Source organism: Pezoporus wallicus, unplaced genomic scaffold (assembly GCF_028554395.1).
Source record: "Pezoporus wallicus isolate ANWC-B61680 ecotype Strahan unplaced genomic scaffold, APGP_CSIRO_Pwel_v1 scaffold_8441, whole genome shotgun sequence".
NCBI classification, from domain to species: domain Eukaryota; kingdom Metazoa; phylum Chordata; class Aves; order Psittaciformes; family Psittacidae; genus Pezoporus; species Pezoporus wallicus.
The window spans coordinates 316620-329221 of record NW_026641359.1 but is presented as its reverse complement, the minus strand read 5'-3'; the positions used below and the strand labels follow the sequence as shown (position 1 = coordinate 329221).

Below are 12602 nucleotides of genomic sequence, written 5' to 3'. Positions count from 1 at the left end.
CAGGGTGAGCACTGGCATCCATCGCTCCTGCCTTGCTCTGCTCAGGAAAAGGGTAGGTGAGTGCCTGCGGGGCTCTGCTTCCAGTGGTTGAGTCCGGTTAGTCTCTCCCTATCCAGGAGATGTCTGGCACAGTGGCGATCCGGGGAGCAGGCTGGGGGGGGGCGGCAGACAGCCCTAAATGATGGTGGCAGGAGGGAGGATGGAGCCGCTTGGCGAGGACAAGCAGAGCCAGGATCAGCACAGGCTCTGGGGAAGGGATTGTGCGCACTCTGTGCGTGAAGAATAGGGCGTAGATGGGGAATGGACGGGTGAAAGACAAGCATTGGGCAGTGCAGGCAAGGCCGTGGCTCTGGCCCCTGTATCTGCAGGGTAGCATGAGAAGAACAGTGATTCTTAACTAGGAAGGATCAAGCCCTCACTCATGACACCCCTGCTTGGTATTGCAGGCTCACCTCTCTTCTCACACCAAGATGTCTTGCTACGACCTGTGCCCACCAAGAACCAGCGTGGCCGTCCCCCAGCCCATCGCTGAGAGCTGCAACGAGCTGTGTGCCCGCCAGTGTCCCGACTCTTCAGCCTTCATCCAGCCACCGCCTGTGGTTGTCACCTTCCCCGGCCCCATCCTCAGCTCCTTCCCTCAGCAAGCCGTGGTGGGCTCCTCCGGAGCACCCGCCTTTGGAGGCAACCTGGGGCTGGGAGGCCTCTACAGTGCCGGGGCCACTCAGGCCTCAGGGGGTCTCTGCACCTTTGGCAGACCCTACGCTCCTGCTGCCTGCAGCCCTCTGGCTCTGCCCCGCTACATCCAGAGGCCCTGGAACTCCTGTGGCTCCTGCTAGAGCCAAGCCACCCTCACCCCCACCCCTTCAGTGGTGAGATGGTGTGCAGATAGCCCTTAGGAGTGCTTAGCATCCTCAGCCTTGGCTAAAGCCTGGTCTTATGGCAATGCCACATGCCCTCCCCTTATCACTGTCCTCTTCTCCTGCCTTCTGCTCACTTCCCCTCTCCTCTCTTGTCTGCTGTTACTTCAGGCAGGATCTTCACGCATATGGCCCTGAAGGTCTGATGTGTCAAGTCCTGGGGATCTGGAATGCCTCACCAGTGGGGCATTCGAAACCAGAAGCCATGCTTTGGAGAAGACCCCTCTGCTTCCCCTAAGGCAGGGCAGCCAATATCTCTCAGAATTGCATACTAGGTCTTTGATAGTCTCTCCTACCCCTTTGGGTACAATAAAGTTTTCTTGCATCAAAACTTCGTCTCTCTTTTTCTGAATTTTTGTGCCTGGTAACTGTCGAGGGTTGATGTTTTAATCCCCTTAATGTACCGTGGGATATCATGTACCTTACCATATCTACGAGAGGAAAAGTGATTCCTAGTTTCTCCTGCTCTGCTCCAGCCATTTGCTTTTCAGCTTGTTGCAAGTTTTCCCTAACTGGTGAGAGGTGTTTTTTAATTGCAGAATTGTAGCAATGAATTGGCAGCAGGTCACTGAGCTATAGATGCCTCTTCATATGTGCATACTAATGTATGAATACGTGTGCAGGTATATATGTGGGCCATAATATTAATGTATTAGAATGTCTTGCCTTAGCTACTGGCTTTTCAGGAGGACATATAATGCTTCCCTCTCACTGAACAAAGTTTCATACTTTTATAAAACTGTTACCATATGATATTGAGGGAATTTATAACTACCTTGGGGTCAAAAATCAAACACAAATCATTTTTTTTTTAATCTTCCTCTTTATGACCCATCCCAGAACAATATTCTGCCTCTTACTGTTGTACGTGTGAGCTCTTTTAACTTCAGATTAGTGCCATTCACGTTTCTTGGATTCACATTTTCTTTTGGAGAAGTAGTGGCACATTGGCAGTGAGGACAAAATTAGGTGTGCTCTTCCCCCTCCTTCTACAGGTTCTGCTTTACAGTACCACCACTCTGTGGGATTCTATATTTAGCATGGATTCACTCAAGAGCATGTCATCTCCTTGTACCTTACCATCACTTATTGGGGCTACTCAGATACTTTCATCTTCTGTCACTTCTTTCTGATTATAGTTTGTGTTAAACCAGATATTTTCTCCCTAGTCAGCAGCCACGTGGCTTTGCACTGTATTACTGACATTTGGGGAATAACATTACTGCTATTCCCATCAGTTAAGCCATCTTGTTTTTCCTGTCTTAAAGCCTGATTCCCTCCTGCTTAATGTCACTCAGCTTTATATTAACAGCAGATAGAACAGAACACTCCTAAATCATGCATCAATGTCATTAATGGAAATAGAGGTTTTCTGAGAGTTATCCTTGAGTAACCAATGTAGTAAACTCTCTCCATTCCTCTAACTCCCATATAACATGAGACACTGATAGAAGTGCATCTCTATGTATTATTTTGCAACCAGACATGAGATCACCCTTAACAGGCATCCAGCCCAAATAAAAGCTATGTAATCATGTCAGCTGGGTGCTAATAGCTCTCACCAATCTTGTTATCTTGGGCTAGGCACTTACTGTCTGACACAATATACATCTAATTGGGAGCTTGCTGGTACCTGTCTGACACTGCGTTACTGAGAGAATCAGCGGAAAAAGTTGGCAGTTGGGGGTCAAGTGTTCAGCTGTGATCATGTATGATTTACACTGAAGTACCTCTTATAAGCTCTGTGTTAGAGCAAGGATCCTGATGTGGAGCAGAAGAGAAACAGAGAGGAAACAGAGAGGGGTTCTGGTGTCCTCAACATGAGAAGGACATGCAGCTGTTGGAGCAAGTCCAGAGGAGGCCACAAGGATGATGAGGAAGCTGGAGCACCTCCTCTATGAAGACAGGCTAATAAAGCTGGGACTGGTCAGCCTGGAGAAGGCTGTGTGGTGACCTAGTAGCAGCCTTCCAATATCTGAGGGGGGCATACAGGGGTGGTTTTGTAAAGCTGTCGCAGGAATTGCCCTGGGCTGAACTAGCTGCGAGGAAAGAGGGCTTTTCTCAGCACAAAAAAGGCACCTGAGCCAAGGAGATGCAGGGCTGGTGCTGCAGGAACAAGGAGGTGGTTTGCTGAGCTCCTGGGAATTCACAGCAGCAGTGTCCTTGAGTGGCCTCAAGCCATTTGAACATGGAAAGCAGCAGCAGGGACAAAGAGCCATTTCTTGGTGCCCCAAAGACAGGAGACTTTCTTCTGCAGCTCAGCTGCTGGGTTCTTCACAAATCCCAGACACTCATGGGTCAGCAGCTGCGCTCTCAGCTGAGTCCTGCAAGCTCCAGTCCCTTTCCAGACACCCCTGCCACCTCTCCTGATCTTTCCCCAAAATCACAGGGCCATGAGGTTAGGCAGTGTTGGGACAGGGGGATGAAGCAGGAGAGCCTTCAGTGAATAACTTCTCTTTGGTCAAAATATTCTCAATAAATACTAGCTAATCAGTAAAATAAAACAGTGTTTTCTTAAAAGTGAGATTTGTGTGTCCTGAAGACAAATTTTCATTTGAACTTGTCACTTCTTACAGCACATATCCATCCGTCTGACATATCCAGTTACATTTGGTGGGGAACATTGAAGTTACCTGTTAAAAACAAGCTTGCTGTTCCTTGACACTGAGATAGGCTCCAGAAATTCTACCTACACATGTGGAGCTGTTCCTTGAAAGAGTCTCAGTGAAATCCTCAGGTAAATCCTCTGTAATGTGTTAGTTCCTATTCTTTTCACTTCACCCAGATGACTTAAAACACTCAGCCAAAACTCCCCTGAGGCAACTGTTATCACAGGAGTGATTAACAAAAAAGAGGCAGTGCTTGATCTTTGCTCATCAGATACCTATCTTAAAAATTGCTTCCTATTATTTACCTTCCTCCTATTGTTCTTTTTCAGAATTTGCTTTGACAGAACTTCAGGCAACATTTTTTTTACTTTGTCTGTGGTCACATTTTGATGATTTCTAGTGCATCACTTGAGAAGATGTAAAATAAAAAGGAATTCAAGCGCTAAATTAACTAGTGAAAATAAAATTTGTGCTAACTACTGGATGTCTGACAACTGGAGTGTTTAGTGTAGGGGAGACACTATTTTCAGCTGAGTAGCAATGAAAGACTGGGCAGAGAGGATTCTTAGGAGCAAGATCATATGTGGCCAGAGCTTCCAGGGCTCTGGGGTGTCCCCAGAGGCAGCTCAGCCTAGCCCTGCTGCCAGGACTGTGAGACTGCTGCGGCTTGGCTGGAAGGGTCTCATGCCACAGCAGGGCCAGGGAACCCTTCAGGCCAGGCTGGGCTATGACAGAAAGGTGCAGAGGCAGGTGTTGGATGCAGACTTGTTTTATTGCAATGGAGAAAGACACATAAGACAGAGGCAGATATGTTGTCCTCCCAGGCTTCAAGAGAAGTGTTCCTTCAGACTTCTCCCAGGAGGTGGCAGTTTCAGGGAGAAGGAGGCATCCTCTAGGATGGTGGAGCTGACACATTTAGCTGGCAGGGGCAAGTAAGAGGAGATGAAACAAAGAAGGAAATAAGTGTAATTTATGGAACTGTTCTGACTCCACTGAAGTGGAAGTCTTTGATGCTCTGCCCCTTACTCAGGAGCTCAGTTGAGGATCGAAACTATATCATGTATTCGCCAGTCATTCTTTGATCAGGGGACATTTAGTAGAATTTAGCAGGGGCCACAGCTGCCACGGAGGTACCTGCCAAACCGGTAAGGGCTGCAAGAGCCAAACCCATAGGATCTACCATACAGTCCCCTGTAACCCAGAGAGCCCCCATAGCCATAGAGACCACCATAGCCCAGGGACCCATAGCCCCCATAGCCATAGAGACCTCCATAGCCCAGGGACCCATAGCCTCCATATCCATAGCCCCCATAGCCAAGTGAACCATAGCCTCCCAGGCCTCCATAGCCCCCAACGAAGGGTGCTCCAGAGGATCCCACAACTGAATCCTGGGGGAAAGAGCTGAGGATGGGGCCGGGAAGAGTGACGACCACTGGAGGTGGCTGGATCACAGTGGTGGTATCAGGGCACTGACGAACACATGGCTCATTGCAGGTGTCAGCAAGGGGCTGGGGGCGAGCAACGCCACAGGCAGAGCTGGAGACCAGGTCGTAGCAAGACATCTCGTAGGGGTGGAGTTCAATCTACAAAAGAGTTGATTTTACCAAGTACAAGAATTATTTACATACATCAAAATGCTATAGAGTTCACTGCCTTTCCTCAGACAAGAGCGCTTTGAACTATACCAGGTAACTGCTGTCTTTTAGAAATTAAAATTGAAGTAGAACTGCAAAATTCTTTACTCAGATGTTTTGGTGACTCAGTAGATCATCAAGTACTAGAACTCCAAGAGTGGAATGCGTTGTTATGCTGGATTTCATTACTCTAGCTGTTCCTTCTCACTGATCTCCTTTGTGCTGAGACTTGTCAGAAAAGGGATTATAAGTCATTACTCATTTTGCTCAGTAACTTGTTTGATGAGAACATTACAATGGAATTACAAAGATTATTGTCCCTAGTTTCCACACATTGAATCAGGGGACTGAGATATTTACAACCAGCTTAACAGCATAGTGTTTTGATTCTGAGTTCTGAACTCTCCTGAAAAACTTGCCACCCCAAACAAGTTTCCCCCCTTGACACAAAAATCCCGGTCAGCTCCTTAAACTCCCTCTATGATCCCACTTTCTCTTAAATACATTTCTTGGAAAGAATTTCCAAGAGTTCTCAATTCCTCTGTGTGATACTCTCTCTTAGCCAGTGCCTGATCTCTGGTAATATCCATGCCCAATTATCTTGAATTAATATAAAAGCAATTTAAGCGATGTGTAGTAGAATAAACTGGAGATAATGGAAGTTCTACTTCTCAGCTCAGCATCTCCCTTGTGAACCATGAAGATTTAAACTTTTTCAAGTCATTTCCAGTCACCCATATAACCATACAGAGAAGAGGAATGCACATTTAACTAGTCCCATCGTTTCTTCAGCTGTTGGAAGTGGCCCAATCATGAACTTAGTTTTCTGCCATATCAAGAAATTTCCAGATGGCTTTGCAATTAAATGCCAACCCTGAAGGCAGAGAAGAGCTGTGTATAACACCTTTCATCATTTTTGTAAGATATATCATTTCACCTAAAATTTTACCCACTAGTTCTTAATGGAAAAGACCATCCTAGATTAAATTGTAGAGCAAAGAACTATTCCAATACCTGGGAAGAGCAGATTCAGACTTACCCAGTTAGCTGAGAAGGAGAGAAGAGAAGAGGTTGGAATAACCCTGAGTGGAGAGAGCTTTTATACAGTTTAGAATGCCTGAGGGATGAGAAGCTGGTTTCGTGAATGTGGATCTAATTAGTTGACACGGCACATTTTTTGTATTGATAGCTCCACAAAGTGATGAAATTGTTGCGCTTTGTTTTTGTTTATGACTTGATTTCAATTATCATTAATATAACACACACATTACATCACATGCGGCTCTTTCATCTAAAAGAATGATGGGTGAAATTGATGCATCTTTCATCCTAAAACATGATTCATGAAATTAATATCAGTTTTCTATTCTCTTTGGAGCTGCACCATGTAGTAAGCTGCTTATACATGGATATTCTTCTTTTGCTGTCTTATATGAAAATGGTGCTCAGCCATTTATCAGAAAAAAACCTGTGGTGAGGTGTTTAAGTTTAAGTTTAAGTTTAAGAACTTATCTTAAAAATAAAACACAGTCTATCATGTTTATGATTCGATTATCATTAAATCCTCAGGAGGATGAGCAATATTTTTTGTTTGTTTAGGATTATTTTGATTATTACTTTGATACAGTTCATATTGGAATCCATGCAGGATTCTCAATACTCTCTGAATCAAATTGTATTGTGAGCATTCCCAAACACACAGTGGCAGATATCCAAAACAGCCTTACGTTTTATCTGACCTTCAAATTACAGCATAAAGCTGAATTTAGTTCTGAATGGAGAGATATTTATACTTTTAATGCTCAGGATTGAAAGATTAAAATAGTCGATGTGTACATTGAATTAATATCTTGGTCTTCTGCATAAGAACTCCCCACAACAAGCTGACCTTGCAGCTAACTCCAATATTGGTGGCATCTTTCAGTAGAGAGCAATTATGAAGTGGGAATCAGCTGGGAAAGGCAAATCCTGGCTTTTGCTGAGGTTTCTTTCTTTGTTTATGCCATTGTTGTAATACTGTATTATTATCATGGTTATCATAATCATCAATGTGGTTATCTTCAGACCACATATTATTTCTTAATTATGAGCTTTTCCAAATCCGGTGATACATATGGAAATTTCCTGAGCTATAATACTGCAAAAAGTCATCTGAAAGTTTTATGAGAACATTCCAAGGGATTTTTGAAATACCACATGAACACCCATTACTAGCTTATACATACTGCGTCATAATAATATAAAAAGTATATAAAGTAGGTGGATGCATACACCCCACTATTGAGAGATAATCACATTAAAATAGGTAAGTTAAGGTCACTTGGGTCTTTCCATAATAAGTTTATGGTTTATAACACTTTTTGGACCTTAGTTTATTTGACTTCAACAAAAAAGAAAGTAAATTTTATTTTTAAAGGGCACGTTTGTCTAGAAACAGAGATTTGCTAATGTTCCCTGAACGACTAAGGAAAGAAAACCTCAACCAAACAAAAAAAGAAACCCACAAAAACCCCCAGCCAACCAACACCAGACCAAAACAGGATCCAATGGAGCCTGTCTTCATTGTGTCAGGGCTACAGTCCCTTTCAGTATCTGTGTCTTGTTGCCTGATGTACTTGCTTCTCTTAGTCCTATGTTCCTAGGTATGTCTGTCTAACACATAACAGTAGAAGAAAACACGGTAAAATATAAAGGACAAGCTCAGTGAAACGTCTCAGAAAAAATCATCTTCCATAGACTTGGGATTTCCAGGTGAAATATTTCTCTGTTCCCAAGGCTGAAAGACAGCTAGTAGAGAACCATCCAAAAGCCATTAAAAGATATTCCCAACTATTGTGTTCGCCTTGTACTGAGTAGCTCAAGGTAGAAACGTTAAGCCTGTAGGAGGAAAGTTCCCACCCTTGTTGTCTCCAGCCTTCGTTTGAGATCCTAAAAGAAATTGCATTTTGTCTCCTTGTATACTGCTGATTACACTAAAAGACCTGTCACTGGTCAAAAGATATGACTGTCATCCTAATTATGCAGGAATCTTAAGTCAGCTTAAATCCTCCCTTAATGTTAAAGAGAGCAATGGAATAATAAAATGTAATTCCACATATAAAGACAGCAAATAATAGAGAGGTCTGTGGTGGAGTGTGCACGTCACGCTATGTGTGGGCTTGAAATGCCTGCAACGCACAAGCAATAAGCAAAAACAGTTTCAGCACTTTGAGGAACTACGTGTCCTACAATTTGGGGTTGGTACTTAATTATGGGCTCACGCATAGGATGCTCAATGTCCTCCAGGCAATCACCAGAGCTGTATAAAAGCCCTCTGCATTAAGTCTTTACATCCACTTCTCTCAACCTCGCTCACCTTCGTGAACTGGGTAAGTCAGATTTCTCTCAAACTTCTCTAAGCTTTCCTTGCTGTCAAGAAATCTTGATTTTAACTTAGGACCAAGTCCTCTTCAGTTACTGCCAGGCTGCCAGTGGTCTGTAGATTGCTGCTGAAACAGTGTTTGGTTTCTCATTTGTTACCGGGTCCTGTAAAGAGAGGCTCCAGAAGAAGCCTTTCTGAATCCCAAACTTGTAACTTTTTAGTGCTTCAAAGAGTTCCTTGACTATTTTAAAAGGTTAAGAATAGTTCATGTACATGGTTATATGTGGCTGCATTTAGTAGAGTTCTGCTGAGTTTGTAACAGGAAAGATGAAACTTACTAAGTAGAAACCATAAAAATTATCTCATCTGGAAATACCAAATATACAATTAAAAAGTACATGACATGAAGATGACAAAGTCAAAATTAACCTCCAGATTACAGTGCTACGTGGAATAGCAATAGAAAACAGGTTTTCATCCCAGATTTATGACTAATATGCTATTGGACTGCTTCATCATAATCTAATGTTTGATATTTTTTGATGTTAACATGAACAACTATGTTTTACAGACTGACTTTCATCCCTACAAGATGTCTTGCTACGACCTGGTCTCCAGCTCTGCCTGTGGCGTTGCTCGCCCCCAGCCTCTCGCTGACACCTGCAATGAGCCATGTGTCCGCCAGTGCCCTGATACCACCACTGTGATCCAGCCACCTCCAGTGGTCGTCACCTTCCCCGGCCCCATCCTCAGCTCTTTCCCCCAGGATTCAGTTGTGGGATCCTCTGGAGCACCCTTCGTTGGGGGCTATGGAGGCCTGGGAGGCTATGGCTCACTTGGCTATGGGGGCTATGGATATGGAGGCTATGGCTCCCTGGGCTATGGAGGTCTCTATGGCTATGGGGGCTATGGGTCCCTGGGCTATGGTGGTCTCTATGGCTATGGGGGCTCTCTGGGTTACAGGGGACTGTATGGTAGATCCTATGGGTTTGGCTCTTGCAGCCCTTACCGGTTTGGCAGGTACCTCCGTGGCAGCTGTGGCCCCTGCTAAATTCTACTAAATATCCCAGGCAAGGTATAACTGACAAATGAGATGTGATGGCTTCAGAGCTAACAAGATCTAAACCTCTAGTGCTCTGTTCCATGACCGTGAGACATATCCCTTAGCCCCCTTTGCATTTCCTCTCTTAACCTCTACTTTCAGCTCCTGCCTTTTCTTCCATCATATTTCTATATTGACTGATGTGAACATGCAACAGAGTTGCTCAAAATGGTTCCTGTTTTTTCAAATCAACAGCTAAAACTCAGGAAAAAAAACCTAAAATCAATTAAATGTGACTGTATCCCTGACTGGAGAACAGTTTCGTTCTTAGAGGCTCTGAAAATTTGTTTGTTTTCTCACTGTCATTAAAAGTTTATTGTATCAAAGTTGCTATGTTCTGGTGTTCTTTTCATGTGCTTTTGCAATTGTTATTTGTCTTAAGAGAAACCTAACCTGAACAGCCATCAGTAACAGTCCAAGATGAATGTCCTGCCCAAAGAATGAGGGATTTCAAACGAACAAAAGCAGTGTGAAGCCCTTGCCACAAAAGGAACTACTGTCCTGCCCCCCCATTTTCCAGATAAAGATTCTTGACGTTTTTGAAGAATTTGGCTTCTTGGTTATACATCCACTATTTACAAATTAGTAGTGGTGGAGAAATGAATCAGCAGATTATGGATCTTTCATAAAAACATTAGATTTTAGTAAGGATTTCTTCCAGATCTGTTTTTAATCTCTTCGAACTTCAGGTTATCACTCAAATACTTAAACTCTATCCTCAGTAATAGTCTGTGCCGAAAATTGAATTCAATTTTATCAAATCCTTAAAGAAATGAAGTTTTCTGGGCCATAAAATGGAACTTTAAGTCTGAATTGTGGGTACTGCTCTTTCTCTATAATCCTGAAATCTAAGGTATTGGGTGTTTTTAGACAGAAAAACAGCTACTCCATACCCCAAATGCTAATTCATCTATGCCAGCAAGAAGAGCTGGAAATGTAGAAGACAATTACAGTGCCCAAAAAGCTTAAAAGAGAAGAAAGTCACAACCCTGCACATGTATCCTTAACACTGTTGTTGTGTTCCCTAATTTCTTCTGCATAAGAACTCCTCACAACAAAAACCTCCTTTTCAGCAACTCCAACTTTCAGCCTCTACCGTGATATTCCTCATCTAAAAGGCCTATTGGGCAACCTACCAACTGCTGAAGAGCTCTTCTCCTTGCTACAACTCCTTCAAAACCCTCTCTCAGCAGCTCCATGCTAACACCCTTCACTGCCCTAAACCCTTTCTGATACAGGAGCATCCGTCCCACCTGATAGCCTCCTTGTCGGTCACCCTTTCTCCATAACCTGCTTTGAATCATGTCTCAGCTGAGCCACCAGCTCTGCTCCTGCTATAATCAGTAACGACATTCAAGCAGATCATTAAGGAATGGAGATTTAGTGTGGTTTCTTTCTAAATATAATGTTATTTTTGTAACTCAGGCCAGCTGGGGAGGGAGGATTCCTGCTCCCAAATGTATGCATTGAGTGCAGCAAAGGTTGACTCACTTCACTGATAGCTGGGCCACTTCAGCTGTGTTTTTGAAGTCTGAGCTTCATCCTATGTAAGAATGTGAGTTTTCCCCATTTACAAAGAGGAGACTTGTATTTCATAGCAGAAGAAATTAAAACCATAAGTTTTTTTTGATGCAGAGTAGAATCATTTTAATGGGAAATAAACATTCACAGAAAAGCATTGCAGAATATCAAGAATATGCATCTGAGTGCAGGCAATTTCTTCCAAAATTGTTCTTTGGTTGGACAGTGACATGCCATTTCATAAGAATGGAAATTAATTATTTTACCCCACTCATTATACACATAAATGGAAGAAAGACCAAAAAGACCATGAGTAGAGAGTAAAGAAATTAAGCATGTTGTGTTTGTTCCCAGCTCCAGAGCAAGGAGGTGGCAGAGATCAGGACTTCACAACATCTTCTTTGGAACCACTGCTGTGGATTGAGGTTGTATCTCTCAGTTGCCAGTTATTCACACCTGCGATATTCCTGTAGGATTTACCAGAGGCCGCAGTTGCCACGGAGGTACCTGTTGTGCCAGTAGGAGTAAGGGCTGCAAGAGCCAAACCCATAGGATCTACCATACAGTCCCCTGTAACCCAGAGAGCCCCCATAGCCATAGAGACCACCATAGCCCAGGGACCCATAGCCCCCATAGCCATAGAGACCTCCATAGCCCAGGGAGCCATAGCCCCCATATCCATAGCCCCCATAGCCAAGTGAGCCATAGCCTCCCAGGCCTCCATAGCCCCCAACGAAGGGTGCTCCAGAGGATCCCACAACTGAATCCTGGGGGAAAGAGCTGAGGATGGGGCCGGGGAAGGTGACGACCACTGGAGGTGGCTGGATCACAGTGGTGGTATCAGGGCACTGGCGGACACATGGCTCATTGCAGGTGTCAGCAAGGGGCTGGGGGCGAGCAACACCACATGCAGAGCTGGAGACCAGGTCGTAGCAAGACATCTTGTAGGGATGGAGGTAAGCTGTGACACATAATACTGGTTAGACTAAGTAGAAGATGAAGAATTCAAAGGTCAGCAGTTTACATTAAAATAATGAGCAAAGTGCAGGATTTTGAGTAAATACTTCAGTTTCCCATTTTGCAATCATTATCCTTGATTTTCAAAAATTCTCTAAAAGATGTCTACAGGTATGAAAACAGATGGGAAATGTTATGTCTACCACTTGAGGTGTTCTTCTTCACAAATTTCCTGCAAAAACTTTGATATAATTCTACACATTAAATTGAAATCTGAGAAACAAAACCAGAGAGAGCAAAGTGACTTTGTCCAAGGTTACTTGATGAGTCAGTAGGAAAACTTGGATTTGGTTTCAGCAGGTTTACATGAGAAGTAGTTTATATACAACTTAATTACAGTAGCTTCTTCTTCCCACTCGTCCTAATTTTGCTGAGAGTTGTAGGAACAACAGATTACAGGACTGTGACTGCCCTGATTGCTAAGTAAGCCATTTGACAAGA

The 12602-nt window shown here is 43.6% G+C and overlaps 4 protein-coding genes across 6 annotated transcripts; 2 read left to right on the top strand and 2 right to left on the bottom strand.

Annotated features, from left to right (window-relative positions):
• The first annotated feature begins 446 nt into the window (after positions 1 to 446).
• On the top strand, positions 447 to 836 carry LOC130606742 (scale keratin-like). The gene has a single exon (XM_057423266.1). The coding sequence runs from the start codon at positions 471 to 473 to the stop codon at positions 834 to 836; it is 366 nt and encodes a 121-aa protein (XP_057279249.1). The 5' UTR covers positions 447 to 470.
• A 3793-nt stretch (positions 837 to 4629) lies between these two features.
• LOC130606683 (scale keratin-like) lies at positions 4630 to 5088 on the bottom strand. Of its 2 annotated transcripts, XM_057423206.1 has the most exons (2): positions 4857 to 5088; positions 4630 to 4793 (listed from the first exon to the last, which is right to left on the bottom strand). In XM_057423206.1, the coding sequence occupies exons 1-2, from the start codon at positions 5086 to 5088 to the stop codon at positions 4630 to 4632; spliced, it is 396 nt and encodes a 131-aa protein (XP_057279189.1). The 2 variants fall into 2 exon arrangements, with proteins under 2 accessions (XP_057279189.1, XP_057279188.1); XM_057423205.1 differs by having other exon boundaries at positions 4630 to 5088.
• A 4025-nt stretch (positions 5089 to 9113) lies between these two features.
• Positions 9114 to 9572, top strand: LOC130606684 (scale keratin-like). Of its 2 annotated transcripts, XM_057423208.1 has the most exons (2): positions 9114 to 9345; positions 9409 to 9572. In XM_057423208.1, exons 1-2 carry the CDS (start codon positions 9114 to 9116, stop codon positions 9570 to 9572), a joined length of 396 nt encoding a protein of 131 aa, XP_057279191.1. The 2 variants fall into 2 exon arrangements, with proteins under 2 accessions (XP_057279191.1, XP_057279190.1); XM_057423207.1 differs by having other exon boundaries at positions 9114 to 9572.
• Positions 9573 to 11620: 2048 nt separating this feature from the next.
• Positions 11621 to 12085, bottom strand: LOC130606662 (scale keratin-like). The gene has a single exon (XM_057423175.1). It carries the CDS (start codon positions 12083 to 12085, stop codon positions 11621 to 11623), a length of 465 nt encoding a protein of 154 aa, XP_057279158.1.
• Between the last annotated feature and the right edge of the window lie 517 nt (positions 12086 to 12602).

Excerpts from the sequence above, each read along its gene's own strand:
- LOC130606742 (XM_057423266.1), top strand. The coding sequence starts at position 471 with ATGTCTTGCTACGACCTGTGCCCACCAAGAACCAGCGTGGCCGTCCCC.
- LOC130606662 (XM_057423175.1), bottom strand. The coding sequence starts at position 12,085 with ATGTCTTGCTACGACCTGGTCTCCAGCTCTGCATGTGGTGTTGCTCGC.
- LOC130606684 (XM_057423207.1), top strand. The coding sequence starts at position 9,114 with ATGTCTTGCTACGACCTGGTCTCCAGCTCTGCCTGTGGCGTTGCTCGC.
- LOC130606683 (XM_057423205.1), bottom strand. The coding sequence starts at position 5,088 with ATGTCTTGCTACGACCTGGTCTCCAGCTCTGCCTGTGGCGTTGCTCGC.